The sequence below is a fragment of the Hemibagrus wyckioides genome, linkage group LG02 (assembly GCF_019097595.1).
Source record: "Hemibagrus wyckioides isolate EC202008001 linkage group LG02, SWU_Hwy_1.0, whole genome shotgun sequence".
Taxonomy (NCBI): Eukaryota; Metazoa; Chordata; class Actinopteri; order Siluriformes; family Bagridae; genus Hemibagrus; species Hemibagrus wyckioides.
In genome coordinates, this window is record NC_080711.1 from 25,913,336 (window position 1) to 25,939,836 (window position 26,501).

Genomic DNA, 26,501 nt, shown 5'->3' on the forward strand with positions numbered 1-26,501 from the left:
TGTGCAGGTGTGTAGTGTAGTGTGCAGGTGTGTAGTGTAGTGTGCAGGTGTGTAGTTTAGTGTGCAGGTGTGTAGAGTAGTGTGCAGGTGTGTAGTTTAGTGTGCAGGTGTGTAGTTTAGTGTGCAGGTGTGTAGAGTAGTGTGCAGGTGTGTAGTGTAGTGTGCAGGTGTGTAGTGTAGTGTGCAGGTGTGTAGAGTAGTGTGCAGGTGTGTAGTTTAGTGTGCAGGTGTGTAGTGTAGTGTGCAGGTGTGTAGTGTAGTGTGCAGGTGTGTAGAGTAGTGTGCAGGTGTGTAGAGTAGTGTGCAGGTGTGTAGTTTAGTGTGCAGGTGTGTAGTTTAGTGTGCAGGTGTGTAGTGTAGTGTGCAGGTGTGTAGTTTAGTGTGCAGGTGTGTAGAGTAGTGTGCAGGTGTGTAGTGTAGTGTGCAGGTGTGTAGTGTAGTGTGCAGGTGTGTAGTTTAGTGTGCAGGTGTGTAGAGTAGTGTGCAGGAGTGTAGTTTAGTGTGCAGGTGTGTAGAGTAGTGTGCAGGTGTGTAGAGTAGTGTGCAGGTGTGTAGAGTAGTGTGCAGGTGTGTAGAGTAGTGTGCAGGTGTGTAGAGTAGTGTGCAGGTGTGTAGAGTAGTGTGCAGGTGTGTAGAGTAGTGTGCAGGTGTGTAGTTTAGTGTGCAGGTGTGTAGAGTAGTGTGCAGGTGTGTAGAGTAGTGTGCAGGTGTGTAGTTTAGTGTGCAGGTGTGTAGTGTGCAGGTGTGTAGTTTAGTGTGCAGGTGTGTAGAGTAGTGTGCAGGTGTGTGGTGTAGTGTACAGGTGTGTGGTGTAGTGTGCAGGTGTGTGGTGTAGTGTGCAGGTGTGTGGTGTAGTGTGCAGGTGTGTGGTGTAGTGTGCAGGTGTGTAGAGTAGTGTGCAGGTGTGTAGAGTAGTGTGCAGGTGTGTAGAGTAGTGTGCAGGTGTGTGGTGTAGTGTGCAGGTGTGTGGTGTAGTGTGCAGGTGTGTGGTGTAGTGTGCAGGTGTGTGGTGTAGTGTGCAGGTGTGTGGTGTAGTGTGCAGGTGTGTGGTGTAGTGTGCAGGTGTGTGGTGTAGTGTGTAGTGTAGTGTGCAGGTGTGTGGTGTAGTGTGTAGTGTAGTGTGCAGGTGTGTGGTGTAGTGTGCAGGTGTGTGGTGTAGTGTGCAGGTGTGTAGAGTAGTGTGCAGGTGTGTAGAGTAGTGTGCAGGTGTGTAGAGTAGTGTGCAGGTGTGTGGTGTAGTGTGTAGTGTAGTGTGCAGGTGTGTGGTGTAGTGTGCAGGTGTGTGGTGTAGTGTGCAGGTGTGTGGTGTAGTGTGCAGGTGTGTGGTGTAGTGTGCAGGTGTGTAGTGTAGTGTGCAGGTGTGTAGTGTGCAGGTGTGTGGTTTAGTGTGTAGAGTAGTGTGCAGGTGTGTAGAATAGTGTGTAGAGTAGTGTGCAGGTGTGTAGAGTAGTGTGCAGGTGTGTAGAGTAGTGTGCAGGTGTGTAGAGTAGTGTGCAGGTGTGTAGTGTGCAGGTGTGTAGTGTGCAGGTGTGTAGAGTAGTGTGCAGGTGTGTAGAGTAGTGTGCAGGTGTGTAGAGTAGTGTGCAGGTGTGTAGAGTAGTGTGCAGGTGTGTAGTGTAGTGTGCAGGTGTGTAGAGTAGTGTGCAGGTGTGTGGTGTAGTGTGCAGGTGTGTAGAGTAGTGTGCAGGTGTGTAGAGTAGTGTGCAGGTGTGTAGAGTAGTGTGCAGGTGTGTAGAGTAGTGTGCAGGTGTGTGGTGTAGTGTGCAGGTGTGTAGTGTGCAGGTGTGTGGTGTAGTGTGTAGTGTGTAGTGTGCAGGTGTGTAGAGTAGTGTGCAGGTGTGTAGAGTAGTGTGCAGGTGTGTAGTGTAGTGTGCAGGTGTGTAGTGTAGTGTGCAGGTGTGTAGTGTAGTGTGCAGGTGTGTAGTGTGCAGGTGTGTAGTGTGCAGGTGTGTAGTGTGCAGGTGTGTAGAGTAGTGTGCAGGTGTGTAGAGTAGTGTGCAGGTGTGTGGTGTAGTGTGCAGGTGTGTGGTGTAGTGTGCAGGTGTGTGGTGTAGTGTGCAGGTGTGTGGTGTAGTGTGCAGGTGTGTGGTGTAGTGTGCAGGTGTGTAGTGTGCAGGTGTGGTGTGTAGTGTGCAGGTGTGTGGTGTAATGTGCAGGTGTGTGGTGTAGCGTGCAGGTGTGTGGTGTAGCGTGCAGGTGTGTGGTGTAGCGTGCAGGTGTGTAGTGTAGCGTGCAGGTGTGTAGTGTAGCGTGCAGGTGCGAGGTGTAGCGTGCAGGTGCGAGGTGTAGCGTGCAGGTGCGAGGTGTAGCGTGCAGGTGTGTAGAGTAGCGTGCAGGTGTGTAGTGTAGCGTGCAGGTGTGTAGTGTAGCGTGCAGGTGTGTAGAGTAGCGTGCAGGTGTGTAGAGTAGCGTGCAGGTGTGTAGAGTAGCGTGCAGGTGTGTAGAGTAGCGTGCAGGTGTGTAGAGTAGCGTGCAGGTGTGTAGAGTAGCGTGCAGGTGTGTAGAGTAGCGTGCAGGTGTGTAGTGTAGCGTGCAGGTGTGTAGTGTAGTGTGTAGTGTAGTGTGCAGGTGTGAGGTGTAGTGTGCAGGTGTGTAGTGTAGCGTGCAGGTGCGAGGTGTAGCGTGCAGGTGCGAGGTGTAGCGTGCAGGTGCGAGGTGTAGCGTGCAGGTGTGTAGAGTAGCGTGCAGGTGTGTAGTGTAGCGTGCAGGTGTGTAGTGTAGCGTGCAGGTGTGTAGAGTAGCGTGCAGGTGTGTAGAGTAGCGTGCAGGTGTGTAGGGTAGCGTGCAGGTGTGTAGAGTAGCGTGCAGGTGTGTAGAGTAGCGTGCAGGTGTGTAGTGTAGCGTGCAGGTGTGTAGTGTAGTGTGTAGTGTAGTGTGCAGGTGTGAGGTGTAGTGTGCAGGTGTGAGGTGTAGTGTGCAGGTGTGTAGTGTAGTGTGCAGGTGTGTAGAGTAGTGTGCAGGTGTGTAGAGTAGTGTGCAGGTGTGTAGAGTAGTGTGCAGGTGTGTAGAGTAGTGTGCAGGTGTGTAGAGTAGTGTGCAGGTGTGTGGTGTAATGTGCAGGTGTGTAGAGTAGTGTGCAGGTGTGTAGAGTAGTGTGCAGGTGTGTAGAGTAGAGTGCAGGTGTGTGGTGTAGTGTGCAGGTGTGTAGTGTGCAGGTGTGTAGTGTGCAGGTGTGTAGTGTGCAGGTGTGTAGTGTGCAGGTGTGTAGTGTAGTGTGCAGGTGTGTAGTGTAGTGTGCAGGTGTGTAGTGTGCAGGTGTGTAGAGTAGTGTGCAGGTGTGTAGAGTAGTGTGCAGGTGTGTAGAGTAGTGTGCAGGTGTGTAGAGTAGTGTGCAGGTGTGTAGAGTAGAGTGCAGGTGTGTGGTGTAATGTGCAGGTGTGTAGAGTAGTGTGCAGGTGTGTGGTGTAATGTGCAGGTGTGTGGTGTAGTGTGCAGGTGTGTAGTGTGCAGGTGTGTAGTGTGCAGGTGTGTAGTGTGCAGGTGTGTAGTGTGCAGGTGTGTAGTGTAGTGTGCAGGTGTGTAGTGTGCAGGTGTGTAGTGTGCAGGTGTGTAGAGTAGTGTGCAGGTGTGTAGAGTAGTGTGCAGGTGTGTAGAGTAGTGTGCAGGTGTGTAGTGTAGTGTGCAGGTGTGTAGTGTGCAGGTGTGTAGTGTAGTGTGCAGGTGTGTAGTGTAGTGTGCAGGTGTGTAGTGTAGTGTGCAGGTGTGTAGTGTGCAGGTGTGTAGTGTGCAGGTGTGTAGAGTAGTGTGCAGGTGTGTAGAGTAGTGTGCAGGTGTGTAGAGTAGTGTGCAGGTGTGTAGAGTAGTGTGCAGGTGTGTAGTGTAGTGTGTAGTTTAGTGTGCAGGTGTGTAGTTTAGTGTGCAGGTGTGTAGAGTAGTGTGCAGGTGCGAGGTGTAGTGTGCAGGTGCGAGGTGTAGTGTGCAGGTGTGTAGTGTGCAGGTGTGTAGAGTAGTGTGCAGGTGTGTAGAGTAGTGTGCAGGTGCGAGGTGTAGTGTGCAGGTGTGTAGTGTAGTGTGCAGGTGTGTAGTGTGCAGGTGTGTAGTGTGCAGGTGTGTAGTGTGCAGGTGTGTAGTGTGTAGTGTGCAGGTGTGTAGTGTGTAGTGTGCAGGTGTGTAGAGTAGTGTGCAGGTGTGTGGTGTAGTGTGCAGGTGTGTGGTGTAGTGTGCAGGTGTGTGGTGTAGTGTGCAGGTGTGTGGTGTAGTGTGCAGGTGTGTAGTGTAGTGTGCAGGTGTGTAGTGTAGTGTGCAGGTGTGTAGTGTAGTGTGTAGTGTAGTGTGCAGGTGTGAGGTGTAGTTTGCAGGTGTGTAGTGTAGTGTGCAGGTGTGTAGAGTAGTGTGCAGGTGTGTAGAGTAGCGTGCAGGTGTGTAGCGTGCAGGTGTGTAGCGTGCAGGTGTGTAGCGTGCAGGTGTGTAGCGTGCAGGTGTGTAGTGTAATGTGCAGGTATGTAGAGTAGTGTGCAGGTGTGTAGTGTGCAGGTGTGTAGTGTGCAGGTGTGTAGTGTGCAGGTGTGTAGTGTGCAGGTGTGTAGAGTAGTGTGCAGGTGTGTAGCGTGCAGGTGTGTAGAGTAGTGTGCAGGTGTGTAGTGTGCAGGTGTGTAGTGTGCAGGTGTGTAGTGTGCAGGTGTGTAGTGTGCAGGTGTGTAGAGTGCAGGTGTGTAGAGTAGTGTGCAGGTGTGTAGTGTGCAGGTGTGTAGTGTGCAGGTGTGTAGTGTGCAGGTGTGTAGTGTGCAGGTGTGTAGAGTGCAGGTGTGTAGAGTAGTGTGCAGGTGTGTAGTGTGCAGGTGTGTAGAGTAGTGTGCAGGTGTGTAGTGTGCAGGTGTGTAGAGTGCAGGTGTGTAGAGTAGTGTGCAGGTGTGTAGTGTGCAGGTGTGTAGTGTGCAGGTGTGTAGTGTGCAGGTGTGTAGAGTGCAGGTGTGTAGAGTAGTGTGCAGGTGTGTAGTGTGCAGGTGTGTGTGTTGTGCATGTTTGACAGTGCTGATTTCTCACATGTATTTGTCCATCAGGAACACGAGTAAGAGGTACAGCATTATGGCTTTTAACGCTGGAGACAAAGTGAACTGTTCCACGTGGACTCAGGTGAGACATCGAACCTTCATCTATCTCTCAGCTGCTGTAGTTTAAATCTCTTCATATTTTCATGAACAGAACAAACTGATTCTGTAATGAAATACTGAGGGAGAAAATATTCCTTCAGAAGTGGGTGGGTTTGGGGTTAAAACATTCCTGCACACATCTCCTGCTTGTTTCTACACAATCTTTACTGTATCTTTTCTGCTTCATCTCATTCCCTTCTCCATCTCTTCATCGTGTCTCTTTCTTTTTGCTTCTTTGTTTTCTCTTCCTCCCGTATTCAGGCTCGGATGGAGCGGGATCTGAGCAACAGGAGGATGTATGGTGAAGAGGAGACACCAGAGGGAGCTGCTGGCAGCGAGTTTGGAAAAAAACAGAGGGAGGAGGCACGCAGGAAGAAGTTTGGGATCGTAACTCGTGAGTTTAAGGTAGAAGACCAGCCGTGGATCCTCAAAGTGAACGGGAAAGCAGGGAGAAGGTGCGACTCCATCATGAGTGGATTTGCTGATCTATAACTATCTTGTTTCTGTTGTGTCGAGGTCAAACATGTCACACACACACACACACACAGTTAATCTGCTGTACTAACTCTCTGGTGACCCACTGTACTGTACCCACTGTGGTCAGGTTTAAGGGGCAGAAGAAAGGAGGAGTCACAGAGAACGCTTCATACTACATCTTCACGCAGTGCGCTGACGGAGCGTTCGAGGCGTTTCCTGTTCACGCCTGGTACAACTTCACCCCGGTGGCCAAACACCGCACGCTCACTGCCGAGGAGGCCGAGGAAGAGTGGGGCAGGTATTTAACCCTTACCAGGGGTATTACTGTCACTTCCTGTCTGAGAGGATGTTTGGAATTGACATGTTTGTGATTAATAATACCTGAGGAATTCAAGGATCTGAATCGTAGGTCCTGAAGTTTATTCTGACGTTTTTGTTGAGATCTGACTCGGTGACATCAGTGCAAGAAATAAAGAATGAGCTTAATGTGGAGTCATAAAAAGGGAAAATCTTAGTAATGTACACTTCCATGCTGACTCTTCTACATCTCTGAGCTGTGTGTGTGTTTATCTTGAAGAAGTCTGTGTGTCATTGACTGAACCCTGTTTCATGTTCAGGAGGAATAAAGTGGTCAATCACTTCAGCATCATGCTACAGCGGCGACTGAAAGAGCAGGAACATGGTGAGGAAGAGGAGGAGGAGGGAGAAAAGGGAGCGAAGAAAAAGAAGAAGAAAAAAAGTGGCCAGGGAGGAGACCTGCGTATACATGACTTGGATGATGATCTGGAGTTGAGCAGTGATAACAGTGAGAGCAGTGCAGGAGAAGGTACAAGAGAAAACTTACAGATTCTGAAACTTTCACATCTTCATTTTCTCTGGCGGTATTTTATTTTCTGGCTTTTTTTGGAACGTTGTTTTGAAATGTTGCAGACGGAGAAGGTCGGTCAAAAAGTAAGAAGGAGAGCAGCTCAAAGTCCAAGGGGAAAAAGAAGAAAAAGAAGAAGGGTAGTGATGTGGAGGGACATGAGGACAGTGATGATGGAGACTTTGAAGGTCTGGAAGTGGACTACATATCTGATGAGAGCAGGTAACCGCTCGCTGCTGAAGAGACTGGAGGAATAACGGGTGCCAATATTTAATGCCTTTTTTTGTGTGCCTTGTTTAGCTCCAGTTCTTTTTGTTTTATCAAATCCATAATTTGTAGTTGTGCTGTAGCTGTGCTCCAGTCTGTATTTTGGAGCTGATGATTCAGTTCTTATCCAGGAAGTTACATTCGTGTCTGAAGCTTCAAAAATTCTGACCTGTGAAGATACACTGAACTCACATAAAACACTTCAGTGTACTGAAACAATCATAATACTGAACTGTTTGTTTAGCATTAAAAAAAAAGACCAAAGCTTTATGCAAATTTTTTGTTGCAGTTCTGAGGAAGAGGAGCCGGAGAAAATGAAGCCCAATAAAGGAGAGGACGTGCCTAAAGGTCAGAGGTCAAAACATATCCATGCTAATCGGAAGGTTTACTACAGGAGTGTTGTTAAAGGATAAAATGTCTGCTGTTAGGAATTGATGAAGCATCTGAGAGTGAGGAGGAGAGTGAGGAGGAGAACAAGAACGAGGAAGAGGCCAAAGAGGAGGAGGAAGATGATGAAGGCAAAAAGACACCTGTACAGGTGGAGAAGAAGAAGAAGAAAGGTATAAAGCTTTTCTCTGGTGTTTAATGTATAACAGTGACTGATGAAACAATTCACTGAAAATTCACAAAATATATCAAATAATCAAATTTGAAACCTCTTTCAAAATTAATTATGAATAAATGCAGCGATAAACTTTATTTAACATTTGAAAGAATGCAGGACAAGTGAAGAGAGATTAATTTGACTCTCTCAAGTTTTTAGCTCAGATCATTAAATTTAACTCTTGAATCAAATCTTCTCGAGCGTTAAGCTAAATTTGTCAAAACCTGGCTTTAACACGACAGGAAGTAAATAATAGTTAATAAACTGTCTTGTGACTGTGTGTAAGGTGTGTGTAAGGTGTGTATTATGTGACTGTGTGTAAGGTGTGTGTATTATGTGACTGTGTGTAAGGTGTGTGTATTATGTGACTGTGTGTAAGGTGTGTGTAAGGTGTGTGTATTATGTGACTGTGTGTAAGGTGTGTGTAAGGTGTGTGTATTATGTGACTGTGTGTAAGGTGTGTGTATGGTGTGTGTATTATGTGACTGTGTGTAAGGTGTGTGTATTATGTGACTGTGTGTAAGGTGTGTGTATTATGTGACTGTGTGTAAGGTGTGTGTATTATGTGACTGTGTGTAAGGTGTGTGTATTATGTGACTGTGTGTAAGGTGTGTGTATTATGTGACTGTGTGTAAGGTGTGTGTATTATGTGACTGTGTGTAAGGTGTGTGTATGGTGTGTGTATTGTGACTGTGTGTAAGGTGTGTGTAAGGTGTGTGTATTATGTGACTGTGTGTGTATTATGTGACTGTGTGTAAGGTGTGTGTATTATGTGACTGTGTGTAAGGTGTGTGTATTGTGACTGTGTGTATGGTGTGTGTATTATGTGACTGTGTGTAAGGTGTGTGTATTATGTGACTGTGTGTAAGGTGTGTGTAAGGTGTGTGTATTATGTGACTGTGTGTAAGGTGTGTGTATTATGTGACTGTGTGTAAGGTGTGTGTATTATGTGACTGTGTGTAAGGTGTGTGTAAGGTGTGTGTATTATGTGACTGTGTGTAAGGTGTGTGTATTATGTGACTGTGTGTAAGGTGTGTGTATTATGTGACTGTGTGTAAGGTGTGTGTATTATGTGACTGTGTGTAAGGTGTGTGTATTATGTGACTGTGTGTAAGGTGTGTGTATTATGTGACTGTGTGTAAGGTGTGTGTATTATGTGACTGTGTGTAAGGTGTGTGTGTATTATGTGACTGTGTGTAAGGTGTGTGTATTATGTGACTGTGTGTAAGGTGTGTGTATTATGTGACTGTGTGTAAGGTGTGTGTATTATGTGACTGTGTGTAAGGTGTGTGTATTATGTGACTGTGTGTAAGGTGTGTGTATTATGTGACTGTGTGTAAGGTGTGTGTAAGGTGTGTGTATTATGTGACTGTGTGTAAGGTGTGTGTATTATGTGACTGTGTGTAAGGTGTGTGTATTATGTGACTGTGTGTAAGGTGTGTGTAAGGTGTGTGTATTATGTGACTGTGTGTAAGGTGTGTGTATTATGTGACTGTGTGTAAGGTGTGTGTATTATGTGACTGTGTGTAAGGTGTGTGTATTATGTGACTGTGTGTAAGGTGTGTGTAAGGTGTGTGTATTATGTGACTGTGTGTAAGGTGTGTGTATTATGTGACTGTGTGTAAGGTGTGTGTATTATGTGACTGTGTGTAAGGTGTGTGTATTATGTGACTGTGTGTAAGGTGTGTGTATTATGTGACTGTGTGTAAGGTGTGTGTATTATGTGACTGTGTGTAAGGTGTGTGTATTATGTGACTGTGTGTAAGGTGTGTGTATTATGTGACTGTGTGTAAGGTGTGTGTAAGGTGTGTGTATTATGTGACTGTGTGTAAGGTGTGTGTATTATGTGACTGTGTGTAAGGTGTGTGTATTATGTGACTGTGTGTAAGGTGTGTGTATTATGTGACTGTGTGTAAGGTGTGTGTATTATGTGACTGTGTGTAAGGTGTGTGTATTATGTGACTGTGTGTAAGGTGTGTGTATTATGTGACTGTGTGTAAGGTGTGTGTATTATGTGACTGTGTGTAAGGTGTGTGTATGGTGTGTGTATTATGTGACTGTGTGTAAGGTGTGTGTATTATGTGACTGTGTGTAAGGTGTGTGTATTATGTGACTGTGTAAGGTGTGTGTATTATGTGACTGTGTGTAAGGTGTGTGTATTATGTGACTGTGTGTAAGGTGTGTGTATTATGTGACTGTGTGTAAGGTGTGTGTATTATGTGACTGTGTGTAAGGTGTGTGTAAGGTGTGTGTATTATGTGACTGTGTGTAAGGTGTGTGTATTATGTGACTGTGTGTAAGGTGTGTGTATTATGTGACTGTGTGTAAGGTGTGTGTAAGGTGTGTGTAAGGTGTGTGTATTATGTGACTGTGTGTAAGGTGTGTGTATTATGTGACTGTGTGTAAGGTGTGTGTATTATGTGACTGTGTGTAAGGTGTGTGTATTATGTGACTGTGTGTAAGGTGTGTGTATTATGTGACTGTGTGTAAGGTGTGTGTATTATGTGACTGTGTGTAAGGTGTGTGTATTATGTGACTGTGTGTAAGGTGTGTGTAAGGTGTGTGTATTATGTGACTGTGTGTAAGGTGTGTGTAAGGTGTGTGTATTATGTGACTGTGTGTAAGGTGTGTGTATTATGTGACTGTGTGTAAGGTGTGTGTATTATGTGACTGTGTGTAAGGTGTGTGTAAGGTGTGTGTATTATGTGACTGTGTGTAAGGTGTGTGTATTATGTGACTGTGTGTAAGGTGTGTGTATTATGTGACTGTGTGTAAGGTGTGTGTATTATGTGACTGTGTGTAAGGTGTGTGTAAGGTGTGTGTATTATGTGACTGTGTGTAAGGTGTGTGTATTATGTGACTGTGTGTAAGGTGTGTGTATTATGTGACTGTGTGTAAGGTGTGTGTATTATGTGACTGTGTGTAAGGTGTGTGTATTATGTGACTGTGTGTAAGGTGTGTGTATTATGTGACTGTGTGTAAGGTGTGTGTATTATGTGACTGTGTGTAAGGTGTGTGTAAGGTGTGTGTATTATGTGACTGTGTGTAAGGTGTGTGTATTATGTGACTGTGTGTAAGGTGTGTGTATTATGTGACTGTGTGTAAGGTGTGTGTATTATGTGACTGTGTGTAAGGTGTGTGTATTATGTGACTGTGTGTAAGGTGTGTGTATTATGTGACTGTGTGTAAGGTGTGTGTATTATGTGACTGTGTGTAAGGTGTGTGTATTATGTGACTGTGTGTAAGGTGTGTGTATTATGTGACTGTGTGTAAGGTGTGTGTATTATGTGACTGTGTGTAAGGTGTGTGTATTATGTGACTGTGTGTAAGGTGTGTGTATTATGTGACTGTGTGTAAGGTGTGTGTAAGGTGTGTGTATTATGTGACTGTGTGTAAGGTGTGTGTATTATGTGACTGTGTGTAAGGTGTGTGTATTATGTGACTGTGTGTAAGGTGTGTGTATTATGTGACTGTGTGTAAGGTGTGTGTATTATGTGACTGTGTGTAAGGTGTGTGTATTATGTGACTGTGTGTAAGGTGTGTGTATTATGTGACTGTGTGTAAGGTGTGTGTATTATGTGACTGTGTGTAAGGTGTGTGTATTATGTGACTGTGTGTAAGGTGTGTGTATTATGTGACTGTGTGTAAGGTGTGTGTATTGTGACTGTGTGTAAGGTGTGTGTAAGGTGTGTGTATTATGTGACTGTGTGTGTATTATGTGACTGTGTGTGTATTATGTGACTGTGTGTAAGGTGTGTGTATTATGTGACTGTGTGTAAGGTGTGTGTATTATGTGACTGTGTGTAAGGTGTGTGTATTATGTGACTGTGTGTAAGGTGTGTGTAAGGTGTGTGTATTATGTGACTGTGTGTAAGGTGTGTGTATTATGTGACTGTGTGTAAGGTGTGTGTATTATGTGACTGTGTGTAAGGTGTGTGTAAGGTGTGTGTATTATGTGACTGTGTGTAAGGTGTGTGTATTATGTGACTGTGTGTAAGGTGTGTGTATTATGTGACTGTGTGTAAGGTGTGTGTATTATGTGACTGTGTGTAAGGTGTGTGTATTATGTGACTGTGTGTAAGGTGTGTGTATTATGTGACTGTGTGTAAGGTGTGTGTATTATGTGACTGTGTGTAAGGTGTGTGTATTATGTGACTGTGTGTAAGGTGTGTGTAAGGTGTGTGTATTATGTGACTGTGTGTAAGGTGTGTGTATTATGTGACTGTGTGTAAGGTGTGTGTATTATGTGACTGTGTGTAAGGTGTGTGTAAGGTGTGTGTATTATGTGACTGTGTGTAAGGTGTGTGTAAGGTGTGTGTATTATGTGACTGTGTGTAAGGTGTGTGTATTATGTGACTGTGTGTAAGGTGTGTGTATTATGTGACTGTGTGTAAGGTGTGTGTAAGGTGTGTGTATTATGTGACTGTGTGTAAGGTGTGTGTATTATGTGACTGTGTGTAAGGTGTGTGTATTATGTGACTGTGTGTAAGGTGTGTGTATTATGTGACTGTGTGTAAGGTGTGTGTAAGGTGTGTGTATTATGTGACTGTGTGTAAGGTGTGTGTATTATGTGACTGTGTGTAAGGTGTGTGTATTATGTGACTGTGTGTATGGTGTGTGTATTATGTGACTGTGTGTAAGGTGTGTGTATTATGTGACTGTGTGTAAGGTGTGTGTATTATGTGACTGTGTGTAAGGTGTGTGTATTATGTGACTGTGTGTAAGGTGTGTGTAAGGTGTGTGTATTATGTGACTGTGTGTAAGGTGTGTGTATTATGTGACTGTGTGTAAGGTGTGTGTATTATGTGACTGTGTGTATGGTGTGTGTATTATGTGACTGTGTGTAAGGTGTGTGTATTATGTGACTGTGTGTAAGGTGTGTGTATTATGTGACTGTGTGTAAGGTGTGTGTATTATGTGACTGTGTGTAAGGTGTGTGTATTATGTGACTGTGTGTAAGGTGTGTGTATTATGTGACTGTGTGTAAGGTGTGTGTATTATGTGACTGTGTGTAAGGTGTGTGTATTATGTGACTGTGTGTATGGTGTGTGTATTATGTGACTGTGTGTAAGGTGTGTGTAAGGTGTGTGTATTATGTGACTGTGTGTATGGTGTGTGTATTATGTGACTGTGTGTAAGGTGTGTGTAAGGTGTGTGTATTATGTGACTGTGTGTAAGGTGTGTGTATTATGTGACTGTGTGTATGGTGTGTGTATTATGTGACTGTGTGTAAGGTGTGTGTATTATGTGACTGTGTGTAAGGTGTGTGTATTATGTGACTGTGTGTAAGGTGTGTGTATTATGTGACTGTGTGTAAGGTGTGTGTATTATGTGACTGTGTGTAAGGTGTGTGTATTATGTGACTGTGTGTAAGGTGTGTGTATTATGTGACTGTGTGTAAGGTGTGTGTATTATGTGACTGTGTGTAAGGTGTGTGTATTATGTGACTGTGTGTAAGGTGTGTGTATTATGTGACTGTGTGTAAGGTGTGTGTATGGTGTGTGTATTGTGACTGTGTGTAAGGTGTGTGTAAGGTGTGTGTATTATGTGACTGTGTGTGTATTATGTGACTGTGTGTGTATTATGTGACTGTGTGTGTATTATGTGACTGTGTGTAAGGTGTGTGTATTATGTGACTGTGTGTAAGGTGTGTGTAAGGTGTGTGTATTATGTGACTGTGTGTAAGGTGTGTGTATTATGTGACTGTGTGTAAGGTGTGTGTAAGGTGTGTGTATTATGTGACTGTGTGTAAGGTGTGTGTATTATGTGACTGTGTGTAAGGTGTGTGTATTATGTGACTGTGTGTAAGGTGTGTGTATTATGTGACTGTGTGTAAGGTGTGTGTATGGTGTGTGTATTATGTGACTGTGTGTAAGGTGTGTGTATTATGTGACTGTGTGTATGGTGTGTGTATTATGTGACTGTGTGTATGGTGTGTGTATTATGTGACTGTGTGTAAGGTGTGTGTATTATGTGACTGTGTGTATGGTGTGTGTATTATGTGACTGTGTGTAAGGTGTGTGTATTATGTGACTGTGTGTAAGGTGTGTGTATTATGTGACTGTGTGTATGGTGTGTGTATTATGTGACTGTGTGTAAGGTGTGTGTATTATGTGACTGTGTGTAAGGTGTGTGTATGGTGTGTGTATTATGTGACTGTGTGTAAGGTGTGTGTATTATGTGACTGTGTGTAAGGTGTGTGTATGGTGTGTGTATTATGTGACTGTGTGTAAGGTGTGTGTATGGTGTGTGTATTATGTGACTGTGTGTAAGGTGTGTGTATTATGTGACTGTGTGTATGGTGTGTGTATTATGTGACTGTGTGTAAGGTGTGTGTATTATGTGACTGTGTGTAAGGTGTGTGTATGGTGTGTGTATTATGTGACTGTGTGTAAGGTGTGTGTATTATGTGACTGTGTGTAAGGTGTGTGTATGGTGTGTGTATTATGTGACTGTGTGTAAGGTGTGTGTATTATGTGACTGTGTGTAAGGTGTGTGTATTATGTGACTGTGTGTAAGGTGTGTGTATTATGTGACTGTGTGTAAGGTGTGTGTATTATGTGACTGTGTGTAAGGTGTGTGTAAGGTGTGTGTATTATGTGACTGTGTGTAAGGTGTGTGTAAGGTGTGTGTATTATGTGACTGTGTGTAAGGTGTGTGTAAAGTGTGTGTATTATGTGACTGTGTGTAAGGTGTGTGTATGGTGTGTGTATTATGTGACTGTGTGTAAGGTGTGTGTATTATGTGACTGTGTGTAAGGTGTGTGTATTATGTGACTGTGTGTAAGGTGTGTGTATGGTGTGTGTATTATGTGACTGTGTGTAAGGTGTGTGTATTATGTGACTGTGTGTAAGGTGTGTGTATTATGTGACTGTGTGTAAGGTGTGTGTATGGTGTGTGTATTGTGACTGTGTGTAAGGTGTGTGTAAGGTGTGTGTATTATGTGACTGTGTGTGTATTATGTGACTGTGTGTGTATTATGTGACTGTGTGTGTATTATGTGACTGTGTGTAAGGTGTGTGTATTATGTGACTGTGTGTAAGGTGTGTGTATTGTGACTGTGTGTATGGTGTGTGTATTATGTGACTGTGTGTAAGGTGTGTGTATTATGTGACTGTGTGTATGGTGTGTGTATTATGTGACTGTGTGTAAGGTGTGTGTATTATGTGACTGTGTGTAAGGTGTGTGTAAGGTGTGTGTATTATGTGACTGTGTGTAAGGTGTGTGTATTATGTGACTGTGTGTAAGGTGTGTGTATTATGTGACTGTGTGTAAGGTGTGTGTAAGGTGTGTGTATTATGTGACTGTGTGTAAGGTGTGTGTATTATGTGACTGTGTGTAAGGTGTGTGTATTATGTGACTGTGTGTAAGGTGTGTGTATTATGTGACTGTGTGTAAGGTGTGTGTATTATGTGACTGTGTGTAAGGTGTGTGTATTATGTGACTGTGTGTAAGGTGTGTGTAAGGTGTGTGTATTATGTGACTGTGTGTAAGGTGTGTGTATTATGTGACTGTGTGTAAGGTGTGTGTATTATGTGACTGTGTGTAAGGTGTGTGTAAGGTGTGTGTATTATGTGACTGTGTGTAAGGTGTGTGTATTATGTGACTGTGTGTAAGGTGTGTGTATTATGTGACTGTGTGTAAGGTGTGTGTATTATGTGACTGTGTGTAAGGTGTGTGTAAGGTGTGTGTATTATGTGACTGTGTGTAAGGTGTGTGTATTATGTGACTGTGTGTAAGGTGTGTGTATTATGTGACTGTGTGTAAGGTGTGTGTATTATGTGACTGTGTGTAAGGTGTGTGTAAGGTGTGTGTATTATGTGACTGTGTGTAAGGTGTGTGTATTATGTGACTGTGTGTAAGGTGTGTGTATTATGTGACTGTGTGTAAGGTGTGTGTATTATGTGACTGTGTGTAAGGTGTGTGTATTATGTGACTGTGTGTAAGGTGTGTGTATTATGTGACTGTGTGTAAGGTGTGTGTAAGGTGTGTGTATTATGTGACTGTGTGTAAGGTGTGTGTATTATGTGACTGTGTGTAAGGTGTGTGTATTATGTGACTGTGTGTATGGTGTGTGTATTATGTGACTGTGTGTAAGGTGTGTGTATTATGTGACTGTGTGTAAGGTGTGTGTATTATGTGACTGTGTGTAAGGTGTGTGTATTATGTGACTGTGTGTAAGGTGTGTGTATTATGTGACTGTGTGTAAGGTGTGTGTAAGGTGTGTGTATTATGTGACTGTGTGTAAGGTGTGTGTATTATGTGACTGTGTGTATGGTGTGTGTATTATGTGACTGTGTGTAAGGTGTGTGTATTATGTGACTGTGTGTATGGTGTGTGTATTATGTGACTGTGTGTAAGGTGTGTGTATTATGTGACTGTGTGTAAGGTGTGTGTATTATGTGACTGTGTGTATGGTGTGTGTATTATGTGACTGTGTGTAAGGTGTGTGTATTATGTGACTGTGTGTAAGGTGTGTGTATGGTGTGTGTATTATGTGACTGTGTGTAAGGTGTGTGTATTATGTGACTGTGTGTAAGGTGTGTGTATGGTGTGTGTATTATGTGACTGTGTGTAAGGTGTGTGTATGGTGTGTGTATTATGTGACTGTGTGTAAGGTGTGTGTATTATGTGACTGTGTGTATGGTGTGTGTATTATGTGACTGTGTGTAAGGTGTGTGTATTATGTGACTGTGTGTAAGGTGTGTGTATGGTGTGTGTATTATGTGACTGTGTGTAAGGTGTGTGTATTATGTGACTGTGTGTAAGGTGTGTGTATGGTGTGTGTATTATGTGACTGTGTGTAAGGTGTGTGTATTATGTGACTGTGTGTAAGGTGTGTGTATTATGTGACTGTGTGTAAGGTGTGTGTATTATGTGACTGTGTGTAAGGTGTGTGTATTATGTGACTGTGTGTAAGGTGTGTGTATTATGTGACTGTGTGTAAGGTGTGTGTAAGGTGTGTGTATTATGTGACTGTGTGTAAGGTGTGTGTAAGGTGTGTGTATTATGTGACTGTGTGTAAGGTGTGTGTAAAGTGTGTGTATTATGTGACTGTGTGTAAGGTGTGTGTATGGTGTGTGTATTATGTGACTGTGTGTAAGGTGTGTGTATTATGTGACTGTGTGTAAGGTGTGTGTATTATGTGACTGTGTGTAAGGTGTGTGTATGGTGTGTGTATTATGTGACTGTGTGTAAGGTGTGTGTATTATGTGACTGTGTGTAAGGTGTGTGTATTATGTGACTGTGTGTAAGGTGTGTGTATGGTGTGTGTATTGTGACTGTGTGTAAGGTGTGTGTAAGGTGTGTGTATTATGTGACTGTGTGTGTATTATGTGACTGTGTGTGTATTATGTGACTGTGTGTAAGGTGTGTGTATTATGTGACTGTGTGTAAGGTGTGTGTATTGTGACTGTGTGTATGGTGTGTGTATTATGTGACTGTGTGTAAGGTGTGTGTATTATGTGACTGTGTGTATGGTGTGTGTATTATGTGACTGTGTGTAAGGTGTGTGTATTATGTGACTGTGTGTAAGGTGTGTGTAAGGTGTGTGTATTATGTGACTGTGTGTAAGGTGTGTGTATTATGTGACTGTGTGTAAGGTGTGTGTATTATGTGACTGTGTGTAAGGTGTGTGTAAGGTGTGTGTATTATGTGACTGTGTGTAAGGTGTGTGTATTATGTGACTGTGTGTAAGGTGTGTGTATTATGTGACTGTGTGTAAGGTGTGTGTATTATGTGACTGTGTGTAAGGTGTGTGTATTATGTGACTGTGTGTAAGGTGTGTGTATTATGTGACTGTGTGTAAGGTGTGTGTAAGGTGTGTGTATTATGTGACTGTGTGTAAGGTGTGTGTGTATTATGTGACTGTGTGTAAGGTGTGTGTATTATGTGACTGTGTGTAAGGTGTGTGTAAGGTGTGTGTATTATGTGACTGTGTGTAAGGTGTGTGTATTATGTGACTGTGTGTAAGGTGTGTGTATTATGTGACTGTGTGTAAGGTGTGTGTATTATGTGACTGTGTGTAAGGTGTGTGTAAGGTGTGTGTATTATGTGACTGTGTGTAAGGTGTGTGTATTATGTGACTGTGTGTAAGGTGTGTGTATTATGTGACTGTGTGTAAGGTGTGTGTATTATGTGACTGTGTGTAAGGTGTGTGTAAGGTGTGTGTATTATGTGACTGTGTGTAAGGTGTGTGTATTATGTGACTGTGTGTAAGGTGTGTGTATTATGTGACTGTGTGTAAGGTGTGTGTATTATGTGACTGTGTGTAAGGTGTGTGTATTATGTGACTGTGTGTAAGGTGTGTGTATTATGTGACTGTGTGTAAGGTGTGTGTATTATGTGACTGTGTGTAAGGTGTGTGTAAGGTGTGTGTATTATGTGACTGTGTGTAAGGTGTGTGTATTATGTGACTGTGTGTAAGGTGTGTGTATTATGTGACTGTGTGTATGGTGTGTGTATTATGTGACTGTGTGTAAGGTGTGTGTATTATGTGACTGTGTGTAAGGTGTGTGTATTATGTGACTGTGTGTAAGGTGTGTGTATTATGTGACTGTGTGTAAGGTGTGTGTATTATGTGACTGTGTGTAAGGTGTGTGTATTATGTGACTGTGTGTAAGGTGTGTGTATTATGTGACTGTGTGTAAGGTGTGTGTATTATGTGACTGTGTGTAAGGTGTGTGTATTATGTGACTGTGTGTAAGGTGTGTGTATGGTGTGTGTATTATGTGACTGTGTGTAAGGTGTGTGTATTATGTGACTGTGTGTAAGGTGTGTGTATTATGTGACTGTGTGTAAGGTGTGTGTATGGTGTGTGTATTGTGACTGTGTGTAAGGTGTGTGTAAGGTGTGTGTATTATGTGACTGTGTGTGTATTATGTGACTGTGTGTGTATTATGTGACTGTGTGTGTATTATGTGACTGTGTGTAAGGTGTGTGTATTATGTGACTGTGTGTAAGGTGTGTGTATTGTGACTGTGTGTATGGTGTGTGTATTATGTGACTGTGTGTAAGGTGTGTGTATTATGTGACTGTGTGTAAGGTGTGTGTAAGGTGTGTGTATTATGTGACTGTGTGTAAGGTGTGTGTATTATGTGACTGTGTGTAAGGTGTGTGTATTATGTGACTGTGTGTAAGGTGTGTGTAAGGTGTGTGTATTATGTGACTGTGTGTAAGGTGTGTGTATTATGTGACTGTGTGTAAGGTGTGTGTATTATGTGACTGTGTGTAAGGTGTGTGTATTATGTGACTGTGTGTAAGGTGTGTGTATTATGTGACTGTGTGTAAGGTGTGTGTATTATGTGACTGTGTGTAAGGTGTGTGTATTATGTGACTGTGTGTAAGGTGTGTGTAAGGTGTGTGTATTATGTGACTGTGTGTAAGGTGTGTGTATTATGTGACTGTGTGTAAGGTGTGTGTATTATGTGACTGTGTGTAAGGTGTGTGTAAGGTGTGTGTATTATGTGACTGTGTGTAAGGTGTGTGTAAGGTGTGTGTATTATGTGACTGTGTGTAAGGTGTGTGTATTATGTGACTGTGTGTAAGGTGTGTGTATTATGTGACTGTGTGTAAGGTGTGTGTAAGGTGTGTGTATTATGTGACTGTGTGTAAGGTGTGTGTATTATGTGACTGTGTGTAAGGTGTGTGTATTATGTGACTGTGTGTAAGGTGTGTGTATTATGTGACTGTGTGTAAGGTGTGTGTAAGGTGTGTGTATTATGTGACTGTGTGTAAGGTGTGTGTATTATGTGACTGTGTGTATGGTGTGTGTATTATGTGACTGTGTGTAAGGTGTGTGTATTATGTGACTGTGTGTAAGGTGTGTGTATTATGTGACTGTGTGTAAGGTGTGTGTATTATGTGACTGTGTGTAAGGTGTGTGTAAGGTGTGTGTATTATGTGACTGTGTGTAAGGTGTGTGTATTATGTGACTGTGTGTAAGGTGTGTGTATTATGTGACTGTGTGTATGGTGTGTGTATTATGTGACTGTGTGTAAGGTGTGTGTATTATGTGACTGTGTGTAAGGTGTGTGTATTATGTGACTGTGTGTAAGGTGTGTGTATTATGTGACTGTGTGTAAGGTGTGTGTATTATGTGACTGTGTGTAAGGTGTGTGTATTATGTGACTGTGTGTAAGGTGTGTGTATTATGTGACTGTGTGTAAGGTGTGTGTATTATGTGACTGTGTGTATGGTGTGTGTATTATGTGACTGTGTGTAAGGTGTGTGTAAGGTGTGTGTATTATGTGACTGTGTGTATGGTGTGTGTATTATGTGACTGTGTGTAAGGTGTGTGTAAGGTGTGTGTATTATGTGACTGTGTGTAAGGTGTGTGTATTATGTGACTGTGTGTATGGTGTGTGTAAGGTGTGTGTATTATGTGACTGTGTGTAAGGTGTGTGTATTATGTGACTGTGTGTAAGGTGTGTGTAAGGTGTGTGTATTATGTGACTGTGTGTAAGGTGTGTGTATTATGTGACTGTGTGTATGGTGTGTGTATTATGTGACTGTGTGTAAGGTGTGTGTAAGGTGTGTGTATTATGTGACTGTGTGTAAGGTGTGTGTATTATGTGACTGTGTGTAAGGTGTGTGTAAGGTGTGTGTATTATGTGACTGTGTGTAAGGTGTGTGTATTATGTGACTGTGTGTAAGGTGTGTGTATTATGTGACTGTGTGTAAGGTGTGTGTATTATGTGACTGTGTGTAAGGTGTGTGTATTATGTGACTGTGTGTAAGGTGTGTGTATTATGTGACTGTGTGTAAGGTGTGTGTATGGTGTGTGTATTATGTGACTGTGTGTAAGGTGTGTGTAAGGTGTGTGTATTATGTGACTGTGTGTAAGGTGTGTGTATTATGTGACTGTGTGTAAGGTGTGTGTAAGGTGTGTGTATTATGTGACTGTGTGTAAGGTGTGTGTATTATGTGACTGTGTGTAAGGTGTGTGTATTATGTGACTGTGTGTAAGGTGTGTGTATTATGTGACTGTGTGTAAGGTGTGTGTATGGTGTGTGTATTATGTGACTGTGTGTAAGGTGTGTGTATTATGTGACTGTGTGTAAGGTGTGTGTATTATGTGACTGTGTGTATAGTGTGTGTATTATGTGACTGTGTGTATGGTGTGTGTATTATGTGACTGTGTGTAAGGTGTGTGTATTATGTGACTGTGTGTATGGTGTGTGTATTATGTGACTGTGTGTAAGGTGTGTGTATTATGTGACTGTGTGTAAGGTGTGTGTATTATGTGACTGTGTGTATGGTGTGTGTATTATGTGACTGTGTGTAAGGTGTGTGTATTATGTGACTGTGTGTAAGGTGTGTGTATGGTGTGTGTATTATGTGACTGTGTGTAAGGTGTGTGTATTATGTGACTGTGTGTAAGGTGTGTGTATGGTGTGTGTATTATGTGACTGTGTGTAAGGTGTGTGTATGGTGTGTGTATTATGTGACTGTGTGTAAGGTGTGTGTATTATGTGACTGTGTGTATGGTGTGTGTATTATGTGACTGTGTGTAAGGTGTGTGTATTATGTGACTGTGTGTAAGGTGTGTGTATTATGTGACTGTGTGTAAGGTGTGTGTATGGTGTGTGTATTATGTGACTGTGTGTAAGGTGTGTGTATTATGTGACTGTGTGTAAGGTGTGTGTATTATGTGACTGTGTGTAAGGTGTGTGTATTATGTGACTGTGTGTAAGGTGTGTGTATGGTGTGTGTATTATGTGACTGTGTGTAAGGTGTGTGTATTATGTGACTGTGTGTAAGGTGTGTGTATTATGTGACTGTGTGTAAGGTGTGTGTATGGTGTGTGTATTATGTGACTGTGTGTAAGGTGTGTGTATTATGTGACTGTGTGTAAGGTGTGTGTATTATGTGACTGTGTGTAAGGTGTGTGTATGGTGTGTGTATTATGTGACTGTGTGTAAGGTGTGTGTATTATGTGACTGTGTGTAAGGTGTGTGTATTATGTGACTGTGTGTAAGGTGTGTGTATTATGTGACTGTGTGTAAGGTGTGTGTATTATGTGACTGTGTGTAAGGTGTGTGTATTATGTGACTGTGTGTATGGTGTGTGTATTATGTGACTGTGTGTATGGTGTGTGTATTATGTGACTGTGTGTAAGGTGTGTGTATTATGTGACTGTGTGTAAGGTGTGTGTATTATGTGACTGTGTGTAAGGTGTGTGTATTATGTGACTGTGTGTAAGGTGTGTGTATTATGTGACTGTGTGTAAGGTGTGTGTAAGGTGTGTGTATTATGTGACTGTGTGTAAGGTGTGTGTAAGGTGTGTGTATTATGTGACTGTGTGTAAGGTGTGTGTATTATGTGACTGTGTGTAAGGTGTGTGTATGGTGTGTGTATTATGTGACTGTGTGTAAGGTGTGTGTATTATGTGACTGTGTGTAAGGTGTGTGTATGGTGTGTGTATTATGTGACTGTGTGTAAGGTGTGTGTATTATGTGACTGTGTGTAAGGTGTGTGTATTATGTGACTGTGTGTAAGGTGTGTGTATTATGTGACTGTGTGTAAGGTGTGTGTATTATGTGACTGTGTGTATGGTGTGTGTATTATGTGACTGTGTGTATGGTGTGTGTATTATGTGACTGTGTGTAAGGTGTGTGTATTATGTGACTGTGTGTAAGGTGTGTGTATGGTGTGTGTATTATGTGACTGTGTGTAAGGTGTGTGTATGGTGTGTGTATTATGTGACTGTGTGTAAGGTGTGTGTATTATGTGACTGTGTGTAAGGTGTGTGTATTATGTGACTGTGTGTAAGGTGTGTGTATTATGTGACTGTGTGTAAGGTGTGTGTATGGTGTGTGTATTATGTGACTGTGTGTAAGGTGTGTGTATTATGTGATGGTGTTTCAGACAGCAGTGGCGAGTCGGACAGCTCTGAGGACAGTGACATCGAAGGAGAGACGGCGTCGGCTCTCTTCATGGCGGTAATGAATTTGGACGAATGGAGGAGGGTGAGAGTGTCTCTGACCTGCAGATTCCTGATGATTCTTTTTATTTTGCGCAGAAGAAGCGTACTCCTCCTAAAAGAGGTGGCCGAGGTTCTGCTGGAAGTTCTCGAGCAGGAAGTCGTCCTGGAACACCTTCCATTGACCATGCTGCCACCTCCAACACATTGCGTGCTGCTGCAACCAAACTGGAGCAGGGTATACACACACACACAAACACGTGTGGATTTACAGCGTTTAATATGATAGATAATAGAACCGTATTTTGGGACGTGTTCATATTTGTGTTTCCGTAAATGTTTTGGAATTGAATGTGATTTTAATTTTATTTTATTTAGCTCCTCTTGCTGAATTCCATATTTCAAATGTTTTATCAGGTCACTGTAGTTCTTCCTCTTGATATTTTCACAGAGCAGTTTGTTTGCAGTCTGTTTGACACACAGACGTTCTCCTGAATAGGAATGCTGATGTCGGGTATTTGAGGCCTTTCTTATATTTATTCCCAGGTAAGCGTCAGGCGGCGATGTCCAGCTCAGACACTCCTGCTGCCAAGAGGCTGAAGATGGAGCCGACTTCTCAGAGCCCATCGGGGAAGAGCACTCCACAACCAGCATCCGGGAAATCCACACCCAGCTCCAGGTATCATCTCTCGTTCCTGCCAGAGCCGACAGGCTGGTACCTCTTAAAAAAATCCCTCATTTCTGTTCATCGTAATGATTTCTGTTCCATAGCCATATTGATTGAGACTTGTTGCTCTTCCTGCCTCTCAGTGACGTGCAGCTGACCGAGGAGGCAGTGCGCCGTTATCTGATCCGTAAACCCATGACCACTAAAGACCTGCTGAAGAAGTTCCAGACCAAACGCACTGGACTGAGCAGTGAGCAGACAGTCAATGTTCTTGCACAGATCCTCAAGAAGCTCAACCCAGAGAGGAAGAACATCAACGACAAAATGCACTTCTATCTCACTGAGTAGATAGAGCGAGAGAGAGATTAAAAAGAGAGTGAAAAAAAGCTACTGCAAGGGGGTGGGGCCAAACACAACTTGTCACAACCACTTGTGGTGCGATTGGGTAGGTGAGTGTGTGTGGGTGTGGCCATGTGTTGGAGCTGTAAAATATCTGAGAAACTTTTTGTTTTCCTACTTTTTTAAGTTTACACAGATACACTGTTAAAAAATGTATTTGTAATAATTCTAACATAACATACAGTTTGGAGCAGAACTGTTTGAAAATGTTTAATAAAAAACAACGCAGACTCTTAAATGTTTCCTGTTATTTATTTCCTGTGTCCGCTCTCAGGGACACTCCGCCTCGCCTCCTGCTCTTCCACTTTATACATTACGTTAATACACAGGTTCATTCAAAACCATCAAAAAGTCAGCTTTCACTTCCTGGGTGAGGCACGGAGAAGAACTATTTAAAAAAACCTTTATTTATTTTGGTTTGGTGTCTGTGGTCAAGGCTCTGGTTTACTGATCAGAAGGTTGTGAGTTCAAGCCCCAGCACCACCAAGCTGCCCCTGTTAGTCTTTAGACACCACTAGTAACACTCTCCACTCTCATTTTAACGTACTGTAACATGTATGTGACAAATAAATAGCTTTTCAATTTCTTCTATGTTTTGGTGTTTTTCTGCCAAGACCTTACAAATTTACATCAATTAAAATTTCTGTAAAGACCAAAATAATAGAAATTAGGACAAATTTAAACTAAGATGATGCTTGTAAAGAATGTGTTCATCAGAATTTATTTAAACATGTACAGATCAGACCATGGAGATGTTCTACAGTCCAACATTAAACACAGGATTCACTAAAGTGGAAGATTCCGGCAAATGACTGAGATGCGTCGATGCCGAGGAATTCTGTGTCCCGAGAAAAACGATTCCTCGTCCTTCAGGATTTCATGAGTAAATTTAAACCGAGCTTCATCTCTGCAGGAGGAAAAAAATATCTGTAATTATAAATAAATTATAGTTTGAGGTATGAGTGATTTTATCTGGCTGCTGATGAGTGAAAACTCAAACACAAAGGATCACAAAGTTTGTTTAATGCAGGTAACCTTACTGTGTGTGTGATTAAGTTTCCTGTATTAAAGATAATGAGGAGAAAAAAGAAAGTGAAAAGTAGAGACACTATTAAGTCCCTTCATACCTCAGTATATAGAGAGAACGGCGCTGTAAAAGCAGACAAGCCCAGTCTGCCGAGTTCTCTACACTGACCAGACGCATGACGCTGTCAGACAGCAGACACAGACCGGAGATCGTGCTTCCACAAAACTGATGAGAGACACAAACACACACCGATCACACTTCCATGTGCCACAGCAGCAGGAGAGCCGAATGCAGCATCAGAGTGGAGCGACAGACCTTCACACTGTCTACATGAGGTTTGATGAACCCGGCCTTGTCCAGATCCAGAACGTGAACCGGGCCCAGTAAAGGACCTCCCTCAGGAAACGCCGTCGCTCTGAGCCTCTCCACCACACTGGCACACACTCCACCCCACTGTAGCCGCTCCGTCTCTCTGAACCCGTGAATCGCCTGCAGCGGCAGTTAGAACAAAAAAATTCAAGAAACCAGAGCACAATCATGTACATGATATAATAAAGTTTCAGATTTCAGAGGTGAACAAAACACCCAGACTGCTCTAGTGAAGTGTTTCTTATCAATATACAATGTGGATTTGACTGGTGTACATCACACAGTTTAAAAAGATTCCACGATGTGGCTGATTTCTAGAAGACACTTTTCACAAATATTTAGTTTCACCTACAGACCTGAAAGATAAGAACTGGTAGATGTTATTGAGAAGCTCATGCTGTAGCTCTGGAGCTTGCTCATCTACTCATCTACTGTTCTCAACATCTGATTCTTAACCCTGGAGAACCTTCTGTCCCCTCCTACACAGTTCTGCCTTTTCCTGCACTAACACACACACACACACACACACTTTCGCAGGAAGCTCTGGTAATTATCTGTTTCATTTGGAACAGGTGTGTTAGAGTGGGACAGGGTTCTCTGGTTCTCCAGTGCAGGGTTATGAAACTGTTCTTTGGGGAAATCCAACAGGTTCTAACAGAATAAAGTGGCTTTTATCTACCAGGGTGACGCCTCTCCTGATGGATTTTCATGAATATTTCCTGTTTCCGTGTGAAAACGTTCTGACTGTCACTAATGGAGAGAACTCTAAAGTTTGCAGAGATCAGCAGCTCTGACAGAAATCACAACAGTAATAAAGGTGAAAGTGATTGCGTACATCATCCCAGTGATCAAACTCGTATCTTTTTCTCTTCAGTCCAGGGTCGAGTTCTTTGAGGAAAGACGCTTCCTCTTCTTCACTGATGAAGTTCTGTAAGACCTGAACATTAGCGCGTACTGTTGATAGAACCTCTGCAGAAGAACCGTGCATCCAGCTGTGTTCTCCATCCACATGTTCTCCATCCACGCCATCCTCTCTGCCTTTATTATGAGTCTCTCGGCGAGAAGGTGACCTCTCGCACACACATTTATAACTCACTACTCTGTGTGGTTTTACACAAAACTCACCCAGCACTCTGACGGAGACGCGCAGCATTCTTTCACCCGATAAAATTAAGCGACAAAAGTGTATTAAAAAATGATTATTATTATTGCAGCTGCCAGCGCTTCTGCTCCGGTGGCATATGCGAGCTGGGCGGCGCCATTTTGAAACAGCTAAGAATTGTGGGAATTGTAGTTTTTTAAAAGGAAAATGAATTTATTTGCTCTAGAATTTAGATCTAGTTGATTTCTTTGAACATATCAATTATATACTTCCAGTAATCATTTTTGTCGGCATTCATAATATTATACGAGTTTGAAATATGTGGTGTGTACAAAGGATTATATTGTTGAAAGAAATGCTACACGAAAATAAAACACTAAACTGAGCTGAGACATGAGACTGAAGTGTCTGAAAATAAATGGTCTTTAATCCCGTTTTGAACAATTGAGGGTACGTTTAACTCTATATTTATTTAGCTTGATTTTGAACCATTTGCTACATCGAGAATAATTAATTTTAAAAATACATATTATTAAAGTTAGTTTTTTAAGTACTATAACTTATTATTAGTTTATCGCAGTTCCCCAAACAGTGCACTAGAGGACAGTGTTTAGCCACGTGGTGTAAACGAGCAGCAGTATCAGAAGAAGTAAAGCGGCGTCCCTGTGTTTCAGCGCCACCTGCTGTCCTGTAGAGTGCAAAACAGGAGAA

General features: G+C 42.7%; 2 protein-coding genes across 3 annotated transcripts in view; one reads left to right on the plus strand and one right to left on the minus strand.

Annotated features, from left to right (window-relative positions):
- The window catches only part of gtf2f1 (general transcription factor IIF, polypeptide 1), a 25,763-nt gene extending 2,233 nt beyond the window's left edge, over positions 1-23,530 (plus strand). The window contains exons 4-14 of one of the 2 annotated variants that reach the window (XM_058374685.1): positions 5,001-5,073; positions 5,352-5,545; positions 5,695-5,865; positions 6,185-6,393; positions 6,498-6,654; positions 6,989-7,047; positions 7,128-7,259; positions 22,172-22,245; positions 22,329-22,464; positions 22,773-22,905; positions 23,037-23,530. In XM_058374685.1, the coding sequence (XP_058230668.1) occupies positions 5,001-5,073; positions 5,352-5,545; positions 5,695-5,865; positions 6,185-6,393; positions 6,498-6,654; positions 6,989-7,047; positions 7,128-7,259; positions 22,172-22,245; positions 22,329-22,464; positions 22,773-22,905; positions 23,037-23,241 (1,543 nt within the window). In that variant the 3' untranslated portion in view covers positions 23,242-23,530. Of the gene's footprint in view, positions 1-5,000; positions 5,074-5,351; positions 5,546-5,694; positions 5,866-6,184; positions 6,394-6,497; positions 6,655-6,988; positions 7,048-7,127; positions 7,260-22,171; positions 22,246-22,325; positions 22,465-22,772; positions 22,906-23,036 lie in introns of both variants that reach the window. The other variant, XM_058374675.1, reaches the window with a different exon arrangement.
- Positions 23,526-25,950, minus strand: alkbh7 (alkB homolog 7). The gene is made up of 4 exons (XM_058374697.1): positions 25,524-25,950; positions 24,635-24,808; positions 24,420-24,544; positions 23,526-24,199 (listed from the first exon to the last, which is right to left on the minus strand). Exons 1-4 carry the CDS (start codon positions 25,839-25,841, stop codon positions 24,079-24,081), a joined length of 738 nt encoding a protein of 245 aa, XP_058230680.1. The 5' UTR covers positions 25,842-25,950; the 3' UTR covers positions 23,526-24,078.
- Between the last annotated feature and the right edge of the window lie 551 nt (positions 25,951-26,501).